Source organism: Rhinatrema bivittatum, chromosome 2, assembly GCF_901001135.1.
Source record: "Rhinatrema bivittatum chromosome 2, aRhiBiv1.1, whole genome shotgun sequence".
Taxonomy (NCBI): Eukaryota; Metazoa; Chordata; class Amphibia; order Gymnophiona; family Rhinatrematidae; genus Rhinatrema; species Rhinatrema bivittatum.
This window is the reverse complement of record NC_042616.1, coordinates 370,682,420-370,704,613: the sequence shown is the minus strand read 5'-3', so window position 1 is coordinate 370,704,613 and position 22,194 is coordinate 370,682,420. Positions and strand designations below refer to the sequence as shown.

The window sequence follows — 22,194 nt, the reverse complement described above, 5'->3', positions numbered from 1 at the left end:
AGGGGCGAATGGTTGCACTGGACGCAATGGCACTAGGCAGAAATTCAGCCGGGGATTGCACCACCGCACTAATTGATAGAAGAGCGACCCACTTATTATAATGGTCAGTCGGGGAACAATGATGTGTGTTCGCAATCCAATCCCTTATGTGTCTGAGTAAACTTGCATAATTATACGCTCGTAGATCCGGGCATCCCAACCCACCATCTTGCTTAGATCTCATGAGGATGGATAAAGGGATACGCGCCCGTTTCCCCCGCCACAAGAAAAGACTCAGAGCCTTTGTAGTGTCCTGAATATCCCGTTTTTTTTTAACCACACAGGTAGCATAGCGAATAAATATAGCCATTTCGAGATTTCCATCATTTTGACCAAAAGGATCTTCCCTGATATGTAAAGGGGCAGCTGTTCCCATGAATGTAGTCTATTGATAAACTTAGTTTTTAGCGGTAGTACATTCAGTGCGTATAATTTCCCTGGGCCTGCTGGAATATAGATACCCAGGTATTTTAAAGACTGTGCGACCCAGCGTAAGGGAAAGGTGCCCTGCCAATTATGGCGTAAGGTGCCTAGGACATCTAAAGCCTCAGACTTGTCAACATTGATTTTCAAACCTGCAAAGGTGCCAAATTCTCTCTGCAACCGTAGCACATGTGGTAACGCTTCAACAGGATTACTTAGGACAACTAACATGTCGTCTGCGAAAGCAGCAACCCTAAACTCCGTCCCCTTAAAGTGCACCCCCGGTAACTCTGGGGCTTGTAATAGTTTACGTAGTAGGGGGTCTAATGCAAGGATATATAAAATTGGGGAAAGGGGGCATCCTTGCCGTACTCCACGTTGAATATGAATTTCTCCCGAGAGGGCATCATTTGCTGAGATATGGGAGATGGGGTGTGTGTAAAGAAGGGAAATGGCCTGAATGAGCCCGGGTGGAATACCATAACGTGACAGGATGGAAAACATATAGTCCCAGGAGACCCGATCAAAGGCCTTTTCAGAGTCGAATCCAATCACCATCGCAGGCAATTGTTGCCTATGTGATGTTTCAATAGCTGTGAGTAAGCGTATCACATGCGCCCCAGCGCTGCGTCCCCCTACAAATCCTACTTGGGAGGGTGAGATTATAGTAGGTAAGACTCTATTCAATCTAAGAGCCAAGATTCTAGCATACATTTTTAAATCATAATTTAAAAGCGATATGGGACGGTAAGAGGCTGCCATAAGAGGGTCCTTTCCAGGCTTTGGCAGTACAGTAATAAAAGCCTTATTAAAAGTGGGCGGGAGAGCCCCCTTCTGCCAAGCCCGGTTGTAAAAGTTAGTCAAGAGGCCAGCGATCTGTTCCTGTAAAATCTTATAATATTCCACAGGGAGCCCATCTGGCCCAGGTGATTTTTGCCCCTTCCCTGTTTTTATGACCCCTCTGAGCTCCAATTCGGTTATAGGTTTACTAAGGAAGTCCTGTTGGACGGCGGGCACTTGGGGTAGAGACAGGTCATGAAAGAACCGAGCTTCCTCCAGTTCCCCCATCTGTCCGATCTTCCCTATATAAATTTTCATAGAAGGACCGCAGTGTTTCCAATATCTCAGGAGATGAGGTGACATGTTGGCCTGAACTTGTACGTAGCCCAGAAATATATGAATTTTTCCGTTTAACCGCTACCAATCTTGCTAAAAGTTTGCTAGATTTGTTACCATATCTAAAAAAATGGTGAGCTGAAGCCGCTGTCATTTTTTGGGCTCGTAAGTGCAACTGAGCATTAAGTGCTTGTAAGCAATTCCGGTAAACTTCTCTGTGTGGTGGAGAGGGACATTCTGCTAGGTCCTTCTTTGCTTTCTGCAATTGGGATTCTAAGAGGAGGATCGCCGCGTTCAGTTTTTTACTTTTACTAATGGTGTAGGCGATTACCTCCCCTCTGAGGACCGCTTTACTGGCCTCCCAGAAGAGGATTGGATCGTGAATATGCTCCTGATTATGGGAGGCATATTCCACCCATTTCCCCTGAAGGAAACGATGAAATTCAACATCTTTATAAAGATGCCCAGGAAGCCGCCAAGGTTTTTTTTTTGTGTTCTGTCAGTCGTAAACCAGACATCAACCCACACTGGCGCATGGTCTGACACAGCAATAGCCCCAATCTCTGCCGTGGCGACTCTGGAAAACATGTGCTCAGCTATTAAAACATAGTCTATTCTGGATAGGGTGTTATGGGCCTTAGATACATGTGTATAATCACGCTCCTCAGGATGCAGTACACGCCACGCATCCAATAGCCCCAGGCGTTTGCAAAATTGACCCACTCCCGCAGTCCTCTCCCCCGGGCTACCGCACACAGTCTGGGATTTATCAAGTTGGCCATCCATCACACTATTCATGTCCCCTGCAAGTAAGAGGTCGCCTTGCGTCTGAGTAAGCAGTCTGTTAATCAAGTTGGTGAAAAAACCCGGGTCCGGTGTGTTAGGGGCGTAGATGTTGCATAAAGTGACGGGCCTGCCAGCAAGAGTACCAACTATGATAATATATCTCCCTTCATCATCATGCAGTTCATGAGTAACCGTGAGTGGAGTGTTTTTGTTTACCAGAATCGCCACTCCCCCCTTCTTGCCTTTAGCCTGTGTGAAGTAACAGTCTGACACCCATTCCCTACATAACTTCGCGCTCTCTGTTTCTGAGAGGTGCGTTTCCTGTATGCAAGCAACATTAACTTTTAGACGGTTTAAAGTACTGGAGAACTTTTTTCCTTTTAATGGGCGAGCCTAGCCCATTAACATTCCAAGAAATCACTCGATATTTACCCCCCATAACCCTGTTGGATAAACATGTAGTAAACACTTTGCCTGAAAAGTTGAAGGAGGGGGTTAAGCTCCCAGCCTAACCTAACCCCCAAAGCCATAATGCTTCCCTGATTTCCTAAATCATTTAACCTGACAAACTTATAATCATTTGGGCACGTCCACAATTCCCTCTGCTCCCCTTCGAATATAGCCCCATCATCCGGGTGACCTTCCCCTTTCCCCCTCCCCCCTCCCTTTCCCATAGTGAATTCCCGCATCTGAAGCCTTCCGATTTTCGGTAAAGCCTTTATCCCTAATCCTTCTTATGAATACCTCACGGTATTATCTCCCTTGGAGTAAGGAAACGTGCAGCATGTGGGGAGACACCACGCTACCCCACCCACACTCATATCAATTATCAAACATTGAATAATTTTCAGCATTAACTGTAAAGGTTCAAAGTTTAAAGTATGCTCAATAAACCTTTCAAATTGTCCAGCAGAATCCTTGGAGTTTTTTTTACCTACAGAGGCTGCTCCGCAAGGCCGCGGCCATCCCAGGCCTACCCCGAATTAACAGATAGATAAGCCTCTGCCAGCAGCCTGTTAGCCGCTGTAATGTGTGGTGATAAATGCTTGCGCAGTTTCGCCGGATATCCGAGCGCAAATTTCACTTTTTTAGAAAATAGCAGGGAACACGCGGGCGTGAACGCTTTCCTAAGAGCTGCCACTCTGGTCGAATAATCCTGCACGATACGGATTTTGTGAGTCTTATAAAGTATTTCCGGGGTATTCCGGGCCGCCTGGGCTATGCGTGCCTTGTGCGCAAAGTTAAGTAATTTTGCGATAACGATCCGGGGTCTCACCTCCGAGGATCTCTTCGGGCCCAATCTGTGAGTTCTCTCAATGGCAATGGCGTCTTTGAGCTCAGGAAGAGAGAGGGCCTCCGGCAGCCATGTTTCAAGTGTCTGTTCCAGCTGATTATCCTCAAGAGATTCGGGAAATCCGATAAACCGTAAGTTCGAGCGCCGTGCATGGTTCTCGAGATCATCTATCTTGTCCGCTTGCTCTAGTACCGTTTTTTCCAGTGCCTGCAACTTGGAGGCTTGAGTATAGTTATCTTCCAGGGTGGAAATCCGCCCTTCCTCGTGGTCTACACGCGGGCCCAGCTCCGTTAGTGCTGCTTTCACCTCTTCCAGCTGCGTTCCAATGCCCGCCAGTTTTTCATCCAAAGCAGTGTGGATAATAGCCTTTATTTCGCCTAATAGCTGGTCATTCCTGGGGCATTCCAGTGTCGGAGGGTCCTTGGGCAGAGCGATCGAGGACGCCATCTTGTCCGGTATCGGTTTGTTTTTTTCTTTCTCTTTCCGACTCCCTCGAATCGGTTTTTGTTGGAGGAGTTTTCTGCATAAAACTCACAATCGACATGTGCGTAGTACTACAGGATCTTTTTGAGCTAGTTGGTGCCGAATTTTGGTTGATTGTGTAGGCAGAAGCAGCGCGGCGTCCAGAGCTAGGCAAGACACGTCTTGCTCAGTCATCCTCATCACGTGACCGCATTCATTTACTGTTTTTATCTTCACCACCTCTTCCGGAAGGGCATTCCAGGCATCCACCACCCTTTTCTGTGAAGAAAGTTTTCCTGAGGTTGGTTCTGCATCATCCCCCCATGAGTTTCATTTCATCCACACCTAGTTCTATTACTTGCTTTCCAATAGGAAAAGGTTCAAGGATTGTGCAACATTGACACTTTTCAGATATCTGATGGTCTGTATCATATTTCCCCTCACTCTCTTCTTTTCCAGGGTGTACAATTCAGATTTTTTCAGCCTCTCCTCATAAGTCTTCTGATACAGAACCCCACACCATTTAGTTGCCCTTCTCTGGACTGGCTTCCTTCCTGACAAACTGTGTCCAGAATTGAACACAGTATTCTAGATGAGGCCTTACCAAGTACCTCTACAAGGGCATTATCACCTACTTTTTCTTCTTGGTTAGTCCTCTTTGTATACAGCACAGCATTCTTCTGGCTTTAGCTATTGCCCTTGTCAAACTGCCTTCGCTATCTTCAGATCCCTACACACTATTAGCCAAAGTCCTTCTCCCAGTCTGTGCACATTAATCTTTTACCCTCCATCACATAAACTTTTTTTTTTGTTTACTGCACTCCAGATGCAAGACTCTGCTCTTCTCGGCATTGAATCCCAAATGACTCAAAAGGCACGTGTGAGGAGCACTATCCTATTATACTGAAATCAAATAGAAGATGGATTCACTAGGACCTATAGCTTACTGACTCTACAGGCTAAACAGATTACCATCAAAATGGAACACCGTATACCTAAGATGCTTAAGCTCACAAAGGTCAAGAAGCACATTGATGTCCCATCACACTGTGGAAGGTTTGATGGGAGGGAAGCAAGCCCCTCAGTCAGACAACCAGAAGCTGTTTGAAAAATAAATATGTGATACTGATAAGTGCACCTGGACAGAGCTTAAAAGTCACTAGCCTGCTTCTTGGACATGGAGAGAAAAATAGATAAGATGAAAATCAAGCAATTTTAATTGTCCTTCTCATAGAAGACCATCCATGGAAAAGTTACCGGTGACTGTGGCTGAAGAAGGAAACGTGGACCAGCTCAGCAAAGATGGCAAAACACAAAAATGGTTGATATAAAGCCAAAAATCTTACTAGGACAACTACAAGGAAAGTTTTAAGCAGAACCAACCAGGAAAAGAATGTAAAGGGGACTGTGAAGAAAAAAAATGACAGATCAGCAGGAAGATTATTTGATGGGCTCAGCAAACTAAAATAACCTGAAGGGAGCCACAGGGTAGTTGTAGCATGGTAAATGCTGCACTTGCAGGTGAAAGGTGTCTTCCCTTTCCAGAAAGTGCTGGATGTTATCTGTCCAGTATCAAGTACGGTTTTGTAACCCATGTGTAACTTGGTGAACTGCTTGTCTTCAGAGGAAAACAAGTTAATACAATGCAGCAAATCAAGAGCTGATTAAAGAGGCAGACAAAATATACTACATGCAGAGTGCTGAAGGCACGGGCAACTTAAAAGCAAACTCATTCAGAAACCTTTGAAATCAGGAGCATTATCCTTGGATTCTTTCATATGCAGAACATTTTGCTCTGCCACAATCAGTTTTAAAGTAGTTTTCTGTTGGACATTTGACTAGAGACTAACATAGGCTGCACAAGGAAGCACTAAAATATTGGGCCACCTGATCATTTACAGATGCCTAACTGTAAATGGTTATCTTCCAAGTATGTGGGGATGAGGGAAGGGGAAAGGATTTATACTAATTTCAGGACCACGCCATACTCAACTCCACTCCTGAAGGATTAATATTTAGTTACACTAACTGAAAATAAACTGAGGAATAATAACCTTTTTAATGTTAGATGTTTCTCAAAATCATATCCAAAAGAAATTCTTCACTAAGATACACAGTTCTTCCATGAAATCAAGTAGCCTCAGTCTTTCTAGAATGCCTCTTAGAAAAATCTCTATATGCTACGTTTGTGTGTCGGCCACTGTGTGCACCAAAAACACCAAGTTGGCGCTGTCTCTTTGGGCGCCATAATGATTGATTTTTCTTTCCTTAGGGTCTACTCAAGAAACTATTTTTGGTGGAATGTTTAACAACCTCAAATAAGAAAAAAACAAAATGCATTTCTCAAAGGACACACAGATAGCAATTTTCTATAAAAGTGTACATATGTATATGTATGTAAATCATGCTTCAGAACACTGTCCAGCCTCTAAGTGGGTACAAGTTAGAGCAGTGGTTCTCAACTTTTTTTTTGGCCGGGACACACCTGAACAGATGGTTTCTCAACATGCGTGACACACTGAACAGTGACCATCACGGGGCTAAATGTAAACATGCACTCTGCATCCACAGGAATGTATTTATTTATTTGTTGAGTTTTATATACCGTCATTCAGTGAAGCCATCATAACGGTTTACAAAAATTTTAAATGTAACTCTCTTAACAATTGTGTAAAAGTTTAACAAGGTGCATCATAAGCAGAGGGTAAAACATTATTAGACCAGAAAGTATCATTATGAGGGAGGAGGAGGGTTTGTTAGATTCCTGGTTGGAGACAAGTTATTTTGAGGTTTTTGGATGAGAGTTCGATGGGAGTTAGGATGTTCTGAAGTATGAATGTCAGTGTAGAATTTGCGAAACAGCCATGTTTTTAGGTCTTTTTTGAAAGTTTTGAGATTAGGTTGGGTTCTCAGATCTTTAGGTAGGGAGTTCCAAATTTTAGGGGATGGCAATGGAGAATGCTCTTTCTCTGGTTGTTGCCAGATGTGCATCTTTGATGGGGGGTATATTTAAGCGTCCTGAGTTTGTTTGAACGTAGGTTTCTTAGAGGATTCTAGTAGGTATGTTTAAGCTGTTTAGTCCTTGATGTTCATTGTTTAGAATTTTATGTTCATAAGTGCTTTGTGTTCAATACGTGCTTTAATTGGGAGCCAATGAAGTGAAATCAATATGGGCGTTATGTGTTCATTTCTCTTTGTTCCTGTCAGAACTCTGGCTGCTGAAATTCTGCAGATCTGGAGCGGTTTGAGGTTAGAATGAGGTAATCCAATTAGTAGGGAGTTGCAGTAGTCGAAGGTAGTGAAAATGAGTAGCTGTAAGACAGTTCTGAAATCAAAGAAGGGTTAAGAAATGGTTTTTTTAACACGTCTTAGGGTTAGAAGTCTGCTGATGGCCTTCTTTAGTTTGTTTGATATGTGGTTCTGAAAGAAAGCTCATCATCAATAATTATTCCGAGGTTCCTGGTGTGGATGGTGGGGAGTATAGAGTTCATTTGTTTGTCAAGTAAGGGCAGGAGTGGTGGAGTTGGATTGGGTTTTTTGTCCACGAGAATTATTTCAGTTTTGTCGATGTTGATTATGAGCTTCAGAGAATTTAGGAGATGTTTAATCGAGATAAGTAGATAAGTAGATAAGTAGATCAGGTATCTTGTAGGTATAAGAGAAATCCCCTCAACCCCCAGCAATGAGTACAGAGCAGATCTAGGGCATTACCCTGTTCAACTCGCCATACAAAAAATATATTCTGGTTCTGACGACATCCCAGTAAAAGCAAAACAAACTCCTTTCACTACCAGGCAAAATAGCCTCCTTATGAAAAGACAGTAATTACCACTAATGTATATCCTATTGAGAAAAACACAAACAAATAAGATGATACAAATGCCTACATGCTAGTAAATTACCTCACCTCTATAACACACCCAGAACTGACCTTCACCAAGTACAGAAAAACCACAAATTATAAATATGGAGACAGAAACTGGAATGGAAAACCAAAAAAGCCACTGTGCATGCAGTGCGAACCTGGAGAAATGGAAAGAGAAATATAGCACCTAACAGACTCAGGATTTGCAATAATGCACACAAACTAACCCGCACAAAGTTACACCTGTATTATGGAACACACTCAAATAGTAACAACCCTATCTAAGAAATACAACTATTAAACCAGGCCCTAAACACTAATACATTTCCTATTGGGAAACAGAATAAGCCAAGCTGCTTATAGAGCCCCTCACAGAAATAATTGTAAGCTATACTAAAAATGTTACAAAACAGCTGCTGAAACAGAATAATATCAAACAATTAAAAACTCATAAGAAATTATTTAAAAATGTCCCAAATATCAATAAAATATTTCCAAAACAGCAGACATCGCATAATACCCAATATTAAAATGGCAGTCAATCAAGAAAAAATAAATTTAAAAAGCCACCTTTACTTACCTCCTCCAGCAACTCTCCTACTCCTTTCCCTTCCAGGCCAATAGCACTCACCAGAAGCAGCAAGGGCTGCTGAAGCTCTGTCCTCACAGTCCTCTTCCTTAGCGACCACAACCAGTCACTCACACACACACCTCCAATTAGACCCCATGACCAGTCTCGGTCTCTCTCACACGAGTCATCTTCCTGACCGGTCTCTCTCTCAATTACACTCATGGTCTCTTATATACAAGCTGTCGATCACACACAAATGCTCTCGCACCCATTCACACCAGCTCTTACCCAGGCTTCCATTCACACCTACACACACAAGCTCTCACCCATGCACCCATTCACACCAGCTCTCACTCAGGCTTTCATTCACACCCATAGACACAAGCTCTCACCCAGGCATCCATTCACACCCACAGACACAAGCTCTCACCCAGGCTTCCATTCACACCCACAGACACAAGCTCTCACCCAGGCTTCCATTCACACCCAAAAACACAAGCTCTCACCCAGGCTTCCATTCACACCCACACACAAGCTCTCACCTAAGCACCCATTCACACCAGCTCTCACCCTGGCACACACATTCACACAAGCTCTCACCCAGGCTTCCATTCACACCCATAAGTTCTCACCCAAGCACCCATTCACACCAGCTCTCACCCAGGCATCCATTCACACCCACAGACACCAACTCCACCCAGGCTTCCATTCGCTCTCACCCAGGCTTCCATTCACACCCACACACACAAGCTCTCACCCAGGCTTCCATTCACACCCATAAGTTCTCACCCAAGCACCCATTCACACCAGCTCTCATCCATGTACCCATTCACACCCACAGACACAAGCTCTCACTTAGGCATCCATTCACACCCACAGACACAAGCTCTCACCCAAGCACCCATACACACCAGCTCTCACCCAGGCATCCATTCACACCCAACACACAAGCTCTCACCCAAGCACCCATTCACACCAGCTCTCACCCATGTATCCATTCACACCCACAGACACAAGCTCTCACCCAAGCACCATTCACACCAGCTCTCACCCATGTATCCATTCACACCCACAGACAAGCTCTCACCTAGGCTTCCATTCACACCAGCCCTCACCCATGTACCCATTTCACACCCACAGACACAAGCTCTCACCCATGCATCCATTCACACCCTCAGACACAAGCTCTCACTTGGGCACCCATTCACACCCATACACACAAGCTCTCACCCAAGCACCCATTCACACCCATACTCACAAGCTCTCACCCAAGGACCCATACACACCAGCTCTCACCCATGTATCCATTCACACCCACAGGCAAGCTCTCACCCAGGCTTCCATTCACACCCACAGACAAGCTCTCACCCAGGCTTCTATTCACACCCACATACAAAAGAACTCACCCAAGCACCCATTCACACACAGACACACCAGCTCTCACCAAAAAAACATTCTTTCTTCACTGCAGGGATGGGCTCCAGTTCCACCGCAGCTTTACTCCAGCGGGCCTTCTTTTTGTGCCACCATGGGGATGAGCTCCCGTGGTAGCCTCGGTCAGGGTCGGGTTTCCTCCTGGCCTCCACGGGCTGTGGCGGCCATGCTTCGACGGCGTCCGATTTCCTCTTGGCTGCCACTGCCTTGGTGGCCATGCTTCGACGGCGTCCGGTTTCCTCTTGACCACCACTGCCTTGGTGGCCATGCTTCGACGGCGTCCAGTTTCCTCTTCGCCGCCACGGGCTGTGGCGGCCATGCTTCGTCAGCGTCCGAAACTGCTATTTCTTCCATCCTATCCCTGGGCTAGGCGATGCCTGCCTCACCGGCCAATCAAAGGCTTCCTTCCTTCTTCCTACTCCCACTGGTAAGTAGAAGGGAGGAGGTTTCCGATTGGCCTGCGCGGGGCCAGGCAGAATGAAGGAGGCTTCCCACTAGGCAATGGGGGTAGGAAGAAAGGAGGCTTCCAATTGGCCCGTGGGGGCTGGAAAAAAGGGAGAAGGGAAGTGCAACGGGCAGTGGGACATGCGACACACCTGCCGGTGTTTGGCGACACACTAGTGTGTCGCGACACACTGGTTGAGAAGCACTGAGTTAGAGCATAGTGTAACAATGTATGCTTTTTACGACTGCAAAGAATACAAAATATAGAGTTTTAAATCAGCTTAAAGGTGCTGCTCCATGAACACAGAGGTACCATACCAAATTTAGTAGAAACAAATTTAAGTTTATTATTGTATATCAAAAGGCAATCATGGGACCTCTGGGAGAAAACAGAGTAGCAGTTTCATCTTTACGATAACTGCTCCTGTATAAGAACATAAGAACATAAGAAAATGCCATACTGGGTCAGACCAAGGGTCCATCAAGCCCAGCATCCTGTTTCCAACAGTGGCCAATCCAGGTCATAAGAACCTGGCAAGTACCCAAAAACTAAGTCTATTCCATGTTACCATTGCCTAGTTGAGACCCATGTGCCTGCTGCTTCTGTTAGTTCTTTGTCCTGTCAGTCTTTCATTCTCAGGGGGAATTGGAACACTCCAGTTACACTGGGCCCCTGAAGTCGAGACTGTATCCTGTGAGAATGTAACCTCATCCATGTGCTCTTTGTGACCTCATGACCCTCCATCATATTTGAACAGCTCCAAATGCAGTCCAGAAGTCTCCCAGAGTCTCTCTAAACTAGGGTCAATCTGAGATTCTTATGGCCAGAGTTTCAGTTACCCAGACTCCTTTGCAGCTTGATCTAAGCCAGAATCTCTGTGTTGATTTCAGACTTCAGGCACACATATCTCAACAGCTATCTGCAGCTGCGAAAAAGGATATCCCTGGGGAAGGTTGGGGCTGCAGCTCTATAATTCTAAATGATTTCCCCTCCCCCATCATTTCTGATGGGCTCTTATACTTGTGTTTTTGAATATTTTCTCAAATTTAGGGAATCCATAGGATGAAAGTGCAAGACAAATGCAAAATATAATATCCAGAATACTGAATAATGTCTCGAGAGAAATTAGACCAAGGTGCTTAAGCTCTATCTTCTCTAACAGTGGTTCTAAATTTTATTGTCAAAAACAAGTCTAGTTTTCAGGGTAACTAAGCTAAGCAAATTAGCCTGATTCTTAAATCATTTCTGTGCAATTATATCTGAGGAATATTTATTGTGAGCATCCTGAAACCCAGACTCTTGCTAAGAGATCCTGTTCTAGAATGTAATGCAATGCCTGAGGATTTTGATAGTGAAACCTTAATTTGAGGGAGCAATTACCTTTTTACAATTAAAATGAAAGCAAGACCTTTGAAGTAACAGGGAGAGATTCAATCATCCTTTTCAACAGTTTATAAAATATGTGATACTATTAATTTAATAGATTCAGCTATTGCTAATAATAATCTATGCATGTTAAACAACTGCAAATCTTTAGTAAGGCTATCAGAAATTGAAACACGGTATTTTTTTATTTCTAAAGTATCTAAATATAAAATACAATTGCTAAACTAATCTATAGTATAAGATTAGGACCCCAGTACAGAGAGGGATGTGTGTGTCTGTCTAGCACAACATGGAAGCTTGCAGCTTACCATTCCAAAAGAACCAGTCTTGTCTTCAGGGACATGAAGTTCTGGGTAAACATTCTCCAACAGCCATTTGAAATCTTTACACTTCAGATCTTCTCGAAGTTTTCTCCTCTCTGTCACATCCCCATATGCCTCCTAAAAGTAAACAAAAAATGGCACACACACAATATAAACTTTTATGCCAAGTATGTATTTTGTTTCATACAGCTTCCACACTTTAAAGATCCTTTAGACCACAGGTGTCCAATTCATTGTGTTTCAGGGCAATTTGGAAAAAATTGTACCTCCAAGGGGATAACCAGGAGGGTGAGGGAACCCCCTCTATATATGCATAATCAAAGTATCTTCCTTATTTGCTACTAATGCTCTCCCGCTCTTTGTCTCTGTCCCCACACCTCCCTTTCCTTTCCCCCTGCTCCCACCCACCCCCACTCTCTGCCTTTCTTCTCTTGTTCTCTCAAGTCTCACCTAGGGTAAAGGCAGCAACCCCTGACCTCTTTGAAGTCTCTGAGTCCTCAGACTGGCAAACAGAACAGCAGTAGTGCCTAACAAAATTCAACCACCTGCAGAAGACAGCGGTAGAATAGGACTATGGGAGGTGACTGCCACTGCAGCAGCAGGACTCAGGAGATAGTATCAGGATCATTAGTGGAAGGAAAGAATGGTGAGACAATGGGAGGCGGCAGCAAGATAGCCTGAAGAAGAGGTACAAAACAGGGTGACCAAAATGATAAAGGGAATGGAACAATTCCCCTATGAAGAAAGGCTAAAGAAGTTAGAAGTATTCAGCCTGGAGAAGAGACAGCTGAGGGGAGATATGATAGAGGTTTATAAAATAACGAGTGGAAAGGAACACGCAAATGTTACTCAGTTGTTTACTCTTTTGAAAAGTACAAAGACCGAGGGACACAATGAAGTTACTAGGTAATAAATTTAAAACTAAAGAAAAATATATTTTTTTACTCAATGCATAATTACACTGGAATTTGGTGCCAGAGGATTTGGTGAAAGTTATTAGTATAGCTGCAATTAAAAAAGGTTTGGACAAGTTCCTGGAGGAAAAGTCCATTAACCTTTATTAAGGCAGAGTTAAAAAAATCAGCTGCCTATTCTTGGGATAAGCAGCTTGGAATCTATCTATACCTTGCAGGTACTTGTGACCTGGATTGGTCATTATTGGAAACAGGACTTGATGGACCTTTGGGCTGAGCCAGTATGGCAAGTCTTATGTTCTTATTGCAGGAGATAATGGCTCCATCCTGTGCAGTGCATCTCTCGCACTTCTGCGTTCTGCTTCTGTGCCATCTTGCATAGCCTCTGAGCTGCGATATCATGTAATAGTAGGGATGAACAGCAAGGCACTCCCTTCAGAACGTTTTCTGCTATTGATTGCTGGGGCTGGATGCTAGGAGAAGTAGCTGAGCTAGCCAGTTTGCTTGCTCCCTTAACCCTCAGCACCTGTCATGAAAACCAACCATTAATACTCTTTGGGGACATTCAGACCCTATAAACAGACACTGGTGCAATTCTGGGGTCCTTTAGGACTCCCACTTAAATACCCAGTAAATGATGCAAAGTAATTCTAGAAAAACGTGTTAACATTACACTATTTAGTTTAAAAAACATATTTCCCATAAAACACTTATTTTAGAAAAACACTTTTTTCCTCAGGCATATTTTTTCAGCAATTCAGATAGAAATTATTAAGTAAGAAGATACATTCATCAACAAATTTTTTCACTGAACACAGAGATCACAGCTTTATGGAAAAATTACTACTTACTCAATAATTTCCTTTCGTCTAAGGAAGGCAGGTCAATCCACACCAGTGGGTTATGCATGCCTACCAGCAGATGAAGATGGAGTAAAGCTGACTTGCTGACATCATTGCCCAGACATCAGCCCATCAGTATTCTCTGGAAAAGCCAAACTGTGGAGAAACTGATTATACGTGAACATGACTATTAAAAATCAATCACACATGCTTCCAACCAATAGGGAACACTGAGCTCAGCCAAAAGAATTAACATTCACTAAACTTAAGAGGGTTGATTATGTCACTTATTAGTCCTTTATTGAATAGAAAGAAATAACACACAATATATAAGGAACGAAGTAACAGCAAGTAGGCAGCCCAGGGCAGGTAGTGGATTTGCTTGCCTTCCTTAGAAGAAAAGAAATTATCAGGTAAGAGGTAATTTCTCCTTCCTCTGCACTCAGGCAGGCCAATCCACACCAATGGGACATACCAAAGTGACCCCTTCCACACTGCATGTGCGAAGGCCGAGTCTTCCTGGGCATGAACATCCAAGCGGTAATGCTTGTATAAGGAGGACCGCTTTGCTGCTCAGCAAATGTTGACAGGAGACAACAACCGAAGCTCCGCCCACATTATCACCAGAGCCCTAGTGGAATGTGCCCTAACTTATGTAGGCAATGGGACATTGGATAAAAGTAATCACGGCCGCCTATGTGAATACCAATGGGCTATAGTTTCCCACATTGCCAGTTCACCTTGTTTACCACAACCATAGAGCACAAACACACAATCGGACTTCCTGAAATAATTAGTAATCTTCAAGTATCGCATCAGATGCCACCTGACGTCTAAGGCACGCAACAGATGATAATCACGTCATTTTTATCACTCTCCAGCCTGGGCAGGGAAATAGTCTGATTCAAATGAAACTCCGAAACAACTTTTGGCAAAAAAAGACGGTATCGTTCTAAACTGTACCACCCTCAGAATCATGGCTCTCTGCAAGAAAGAGCTTGAGACCCGTTTTGCCGAACAGATCGCTATAAGAAAAACTGTTTTTAAGATGTTCAACCACAAAAGACACGCAGTGGCTGAAAAGTAGAACCCGTCAAAAAATTCAAGACCAGATTACTACCCCAAACCAAATATGCCTGATACTTCACTTTCAATGCATATACAGCATAGCTCTCTGCTTCAATGACAGGGGAGAAGAATAACTGATACTTCACACATCCAGCAGTGCTCTCTGCTACAACGGCAAGGGAGAAGAAAAATGGTTCGCACTCAAAAAGCGGGGAGTAGCTGGCTTGTTACGGCGGTTACTACCCCAAACCAAATGTGCCTGATACTTCACTTTCCATGCATATCCAGCATGGTTCTCTGCTTCATCGGCATGGGAGAAAGACTGATACATCACGCATTTCCAGCATAGCTCTCTGCTTCAACGGCAGGGGAAAAAAAAACCAAAAAACAAAAAAACAAAAACAAAAACAAAAAACTGATGCTTCACGCATATCCTGCATAGCTTCAACAACAGGGGTGAAGAAAAAAAGGATTCGCAATCACAAAGCGAGGAGTAGCTGGCTTGTTACGGCGGTTACTACCCCAAACCAAATGTGCCTGATACTTCGCTTTCAATGCATATCCAGCATGGCTCTCTGCTTCAACGGCAGGGGAGAAGAAAAAAAAACCAACAAGGGCTGTACAACATAGTCTAAGTAAAACAAATAAGCATGGGTGTAGCTTGCTTATCGCGGCGGTTACTGCCCCTACTACCCCTAACTAATCAAGCTAGATATTTCACTTGGATGCAGCTCCATCACTGCTCTCTACATTAATGGTGGGGGTGGAAGGGGAATAGAACAAGGAGCTAAGAGAAACAGATAAGAATGAGAGAAAAAATGTGTGAGGCTTGCTGGGCAGACTGGATGGGCCATTCGGTCTTCTTCTGCCGTCATTGCTATGTTTCTATGTTTCTATAAGGTCCCAAAGAGGCACCTGTAGCCGCAAGGGAGGATGTAGATGTTTAACTCCCTTCAAAAATCTGGACACATCTGGATGGGAAGACAATGGCACACCTTCAGAGTGTTAACGGACAAACCTTCCTGTAAAATTTCCAGAATCAGTGGGATTTCAACTTTGAAAGGATGAGAACCTCGTTCTTCATACCAGACCTCGAACACTCTCCAAACTCTGACATAAGCTAGAGATGAAGAAAGTTTCCTTGCCCAGAGCAAAGTGGAAATTACCACAGAACAACCACCATGCTTCAGCAACCGAGCTCGCTCAAGGGCCAAACCTTAAGACAAAATTGACCTGGATCATCATGCAGTATGGGCCCCTAATGCAACAGATTCTTCCTGAGTGGTAATCTGAGAGGACTGACAACCAGTTGTCTCTGAAGATCAGCATATTACGGCCTCTGGGGCCAATCCGGAGCCACCAGAAGTACAGTTTTGGTCTGACTCTCAATCTTCTGACTGACCCTGCCTATCAACAGCCATGGCAGGAAGGCATACAACATCCTGATCTGCAGCCAGACTGAATGAGAGCATGGATACCTAGCATACTCTGATCCCTTCTGTGACATAAGAACTGTGGTACCTTTGTGTTGCTGGAGGTTGCCAGGAAATCCAGATATCCACAACCCCAGCGCACCACTATGAGTTGAAAAGCTTTTTCTGCTATCTCCCACTCTCCTGGGTCCAAGGCCTGCCTGCTGAGGAAGTCAGCCCATTCATTGTCCTTCCCAGCAACGTGGGAGACTGATATGTCCTGGAGACGTTATTCTGCCCATACCATGAGTGCATCTACCTCCACAGACACATATTGGCTTCTGGTTCCACCTTGATGATTGATGTAGGCCACATTTGTGGCATTGTCTGACATTATCCTCACTGATCGAGCTTCCAGTCGCTAGGTGAACCGCAAGCATGCCAGATGAACTGCAGCACTTCTAACCAATTGATGGTCCACTGTCACTCCCTGGTACTCCAGCGACCTTGTGCCATCAACCCTTGATAGTGAGCCCCCCTCCAACCCAAAAGGCTTGCATCTGTTGTGAGCACCAACCAGTCTAGTGTCTCTAAGGAAACTCCTTTCCTGAGATGATCCACTTGTAACCACTGCACCTCCAATGGCAAAAGGAGTTTCACCGTGTACTCCTGTGACTGTGGATTCCACCAGAAGAGCAATGTGTGCTGAAGGGGCCTCATGTGCCCTCGCCCAGGGGACAGCGTTCAATGTGCCTGCCATCAACCCCAGGACTTGCAGATAAGACCATATCAGGTGAATATTCTTTCTGAGGGCTTGAACTTGAGAAATTAATTTCTGAATGTGACTCTCTGGCAGAAACTATGCGCTGCTCCATATGGAATTGCACACCAAGATACTATAGCATCTGAGATGGCTATAAACTGCTCTTGGCCAAGTTCCCCAACCAGCCTAATTTCTGAAGCAAGGTGAGCACCTTGCGAGAAGCCAAGAGACTCTTCTGCACTTCTGGCCCAAATCAACCAGTCGTCCAGATAGGAATAGACTAGAATGCCCTTCTTATATAAAGATGCTGCTACCACCACCATATCCTTGGAGAAGGTCCTGGGTGCAGTAGCCAGTCCAAAAGGCAAGGCCTGAAATTGATAATGTCCCAGAATAGCAAAGTGCAGGAAACAATGTTCCTGGTGAATGGTAATATGTAGAAATGCCTCCAGAAGGTTGAGAGATGTGAGAAATTCCCCTGGTTGTACTGCCATTATCGTGGAGCTTACAGTTTCCATTCAGAAATAAGAAGCACACAAATGTCAATTGACTCCTTTGAGATCCAGAATGGGGTGAAAAGACCCCCTCCTCTTTCTTGGGAATGACAAAATAAATGGAATAGCGCCCCATATTATCTTGCGATCTGGGAACAGGAATTACGGCTTTCAAATCTAACAGCCTTCTTCACAGCTTCCAATGCCACTCTCTTCAGTAAAGGGTTGCATGGAGAAATCATAAAGGCATCTGGAGGAATCTAGCTAAATTTCAGAGCATAGCTGTCGCTCATCACTTCCAGGACCCACTGGTCCATTGTAATCTGGACCCACCTCTTGTAAAAGAGGGATAGACGCCCACCTATCTCTTGAACCAGTAGGTGAGCCCTCACACCATTGTGAAGATAGAGATGCTCCAGTCCCAGAACTCGCATCCTTATGAGGCTGACGAGTGGGACCACTGAGTATGTAAACTTTTCATAGTAAGTTGCTTCACCTTCACTGGGTGCCCCTGCAGGCACCCAGTGAAGGTGAAGGTGTAGGCCCTGGAAAAATTCCAGTCAGAAAAAAGAAGATAAATCCAAACCAGGACCCATATGCCTAAACCTGACACTCTCTGGCCCTTCTGTCAGAGATGGCTCTGGCATCAGGAACAAAGGGGGAGGGGACACATCCACTGTGCACTGACATAGGCATAGAGAAAGCAATGGCTAGATTGCTCTTATATGGCAAGCCTTCCAGATAGCAAAGTGCTTAGACCTTTTTGCCTCTGGTACCATAGCCAACCTGCATTATACACTAGGTGGCTTCCTGCACGCCCACCAACAGTGCCACGATCATACGTGCACAGATACCCACATGTGCAAATATATACACAAATATAGGCTGCAGCCTTACATGCACATGTGCGAACCTACGATACTATACCGTTACAATGCGAGAATGCACGCACACACCTACCACATGGCTTACAACATGGCTGACAGAACTGAGCCTGAAGAGGGGGCATAGCCAAAGGCTGTTCAACCTGCTGAGCCCGAGCCACCTCCACAAACACCAAGGGAAGAAGACCCGGTAAGGAAAAAGAGAGGGGAACTAAAATTACTTTACTCTTTTTGTTTCTCCCCTTTAACTGAGTTCAGGTCCTCTGGTTGAGAGCACGAATGGATCACCGGCTATAGGGGGAGAGGGCACAAGCCTTTACTGCCGAACTCTCCCTTGTCCTTTGACAGCTTTTTTTTTTTGTTTTTTTTTTACTATAAGCATGTCCACCACCTGCTGGAGATGGAGAATACTGGCTGGCTGATGTTGGGGCAGGGCTATATGTCAGTGACACCAGCGATTCGGTTTTACTCCGTCTCCATCTGCTGGTAGAAGTGGATAACCCACTGAAGTGGCTTGGCCTGCCTGAGTGCAGAGGTAATGCTCTCTGCACACAAACCTTCTGCAGTCCTCACAATGTCTTCATGATTTACTATCTACTGCTCTGGGATAGTCTGCACATTATGCTTTTTCCCCCTCAGTAAGTGCAATGATAGATACTGGGATTTTGTAGTTCTGTGTTTGAGCTCTATTTAATGCTTCTTCAGCAAATAGTAAGTTGACCACTATTGTTGAGATTACTTACCTGATAATCTCCTTTTCCTTACTGTAGACAGATGGACTCAGAACAAGTGGGTATAGTGTGCTCGTGCTAGCAGTTGGAGACGGATCTGACGTCAGCACGGGTACATATACCCCCACAGGAAGTGAAGCAACTCAGTAATCTTCCTTGCAAAAGCTGTTATGGATATATGTGTACTGACCGATCGATGAATTAGTGAAACAGGATTCCCCTGACCGATTGATAGTAGCTGGAGACCGCCAGCGTTCCCAACCGGAAGACGTCGACACCTGGTAGAGTGGACGCACTCATGTAAGAAGTGATAAGGCTTACCTTGAATCGGTGAAACCCCTGTATACCGGCAGCCAGGCGGGATGCTGAGTCCATCTGTCTACACTAAGGAAAAGGAGATTATCAGGTAAGTAATCTCAACATTTCCTAGCGTGTAGCCAGATGGACTCAGAACAAGTGGGATGTACAAAAGCTACTCCTGAGCCGGGCGGGAGGCTGCCTGAGGACCGCGTAGGACTGCCCTCGCAAATGCTGTGTCCTCCCTGGCCTGCACATCCAGACGGTAAAATCTGGAAAAGGTGTGGAGGGAGGACCATGTCACCGCCTTACATATCTCCGCGGGCGACAGCATCCTAGATTCTGCCCAAGAGGCCGCCTGCGCTCTGGTAGAATGAGCCTTGACCTCTACGTAGGCCACTCTGATAACTTCTTTGATCCAGCGGGCGATGGTGGGCCGTGAGGCCGCTTCTCCTTGTTTCTTCCCGCTCTGAAGGACGAACAGATGGTCCGTCTTTCGTACTGCTTCTGTCATTTCCAGGTATCTGGGCAGTAATCTGCCGATGTCGAGATGGCGTAGCAAACGCCCTTCTTCTGATTTCTTCAAACCTGCCATGGTTGGCAAGGATATGGTTTGGTTGAGGTGAAATTGTGAGACTACTTTAGGTAGAAAGGAGGGAACCGTGCGAAGATGGATAGCCTCAGGAGTGATTCTGAGAAAGGGATCACGGCAGGACAGCGCTTGTAGCTCTGAGATGCGGCGTGCTGAACACACTGCCAGCAGGAACACCATCTTCAAAATTAGCGAACGGAGAGACAGGCCCCGAAGGGGTCTGAAGGTGCATCCTGCGAGGAAATCCAAAACAAGGTTGAGGTTCCACAGGGGCACTGGCCACTTCAGTGGCGGACGAATGTGCTTGACTCCTTTCAGGAAGCGAGAAACATCTGGGTGCGTGGCAATGGTCTTGCCATCCCTCCTGGGACTGTAGCAAGACGGCGCAGCCACCTGAACCTTGATGGAGCTTAGGGAGAGACCCTTCTGAAGCCCATCCTGCAGGAAATCCAGAACAATAGGGATAGTAGTCGCATGTGGATTGGTGCCATGAGTGTCGCACCAGGCTTCAAATACTCTCCAGATCCTTATGTAGGTGAGGGATGTGGAAAACTTGCGCGCTCGGAGGAGTGTATCTATCACCGGCTCCGAGTAACCTCTTTTCTTCAGTCTAGCCCTCTCAATGGCCAGACCGTAAGAGAGAATTGAGCTGGATCCTCGTGGAGGATGGGACCTTGATGCAGCAGGTCCCTGAGCGGAGGCAGGGGAAGAGGCTCCCCTGTCAGTAGTCTTCTTATGTCCACATACCAGGGTCTTCTTGGCCAGTCTGGTGCCACTAGAAGAACTAGGCCCCTGTGCCTCTGAATTTTGTATATAAGGGCGCCCAGCAGGGGCCACGGAGGAAAGGCGTATAGCAGGGTCCCGGGAGGCCATGGCTGAACCAGGGCGTCGATCCCGTGAGAGAACGGATCTCGCTTGCAGCTGAAGTATCTGGGTACTTGAGCATTGGACCTGTCCGCTAGTAGGTCCATGTCTGGAGTCCCCCACTGATCCACGATCATCTGGAACGCTGTGGGGGACAGCTGCCATTCTCCCGGATTTAGGCTTTCCCTGCTGAGGAAGTCTGCCGCGGTGTTGCCCCTTCCGGCAATGTGGACGGCGGAGGTGTCCTGGAGATTCGCCTCTGCCCAAGCCATCAGCGGGGCTATCTCTAGGGACACCTGTTGGCTTCTGGTTCCACCCTGTCGATTGATGTATGCCACCGTGGTGGCGTTGTCGGACATCACTCTGACTGCTCTGTTCCGCAGTCTGTGAGCAAATCGCAGGCAGGCTAACCGGACTGCCCGTGCCTCTAGACGGTTGATGTTCCACCCCGACTTTTCTCTGTTCCACCACCCTTGGGCGGTGAGCTCTTCGCAGTGTGCTCCCCATCCGCTCAGGCTGGCATCTGTGGTAAGCAGAGGACATCTTCGACCCCCTGCTCGTGTGGTCGGACTGCAACCACCACCGTAGCTGGGTCCGCACTCTGGCTGGTAGAGGTAGATGCACGGAGTAATTCCGGAAGCGTGGGCTCCATCGAGAGAGAAGGGAGCGTTGTAGTGGTCTCATATGGGCCCGCGCCCAGGGTACCAGTTCCAAGGTGGATGCCATGAGACTGAGAACCTGCAGATAATCCCAAGCTATAGGCCGGCTGGCTCCCATCAAGGACCGTAGACGCGTCTGGAGTTTTAACCTTCTCTTGGTGGTGAGGCTGACTTTGTCTGCCTGGGTGTCGAACTGGACTCCCAGGTATTCCAGTGATTGGGAAGGCTGTAGGCAGCTCTTGTTTAGGTTGACTACCCATCCCAGGCTTTCCAGCAGGGAGATCAATCTGTTGGTTGCCCGATGGCTCTCCTCTCGGGATTTCGCCCTGATCAGCCAATCGTCTAGGTAGGGATGGACAAGGATTCCTTCCCGTCTGAGCGCCGCTGCTACCACTACGATCACCTTGGTGAAGGTCCGCAGCGCTGTGGCTAACCCGAAGGGCAAAGCCCGGAATTGGAAGTGTCGTCCCAGAACCTTGAAGCGTAGGTAACGCTGATGATCCTGATGGATCGGGATATGCAGGTAGGCT

The 22,194-nt window shown here is 45.9% G+C and overlaps 1 protein-coding gene across 1 annotated transcript in view; it reads right to left on the bottom strand.

The window, feature by feature from the left end:
* GALNT12 (polypeptide N-acetylgalactosaminyltransferase 12) overlaps positions 1-22,194 on the bottom strand; it is a 396,917-nt gene that overhangs the window by 100,603 nt on the left and 274,120 nt on the right. Inside the window, 1 exon segment of the mRNA XM_029589963.1 lies at positions 12,130-12,261. Within this exon segment, the coding sequence (XP_029445823.1) occupies positions 12,130-12,261 (132 nt within the window).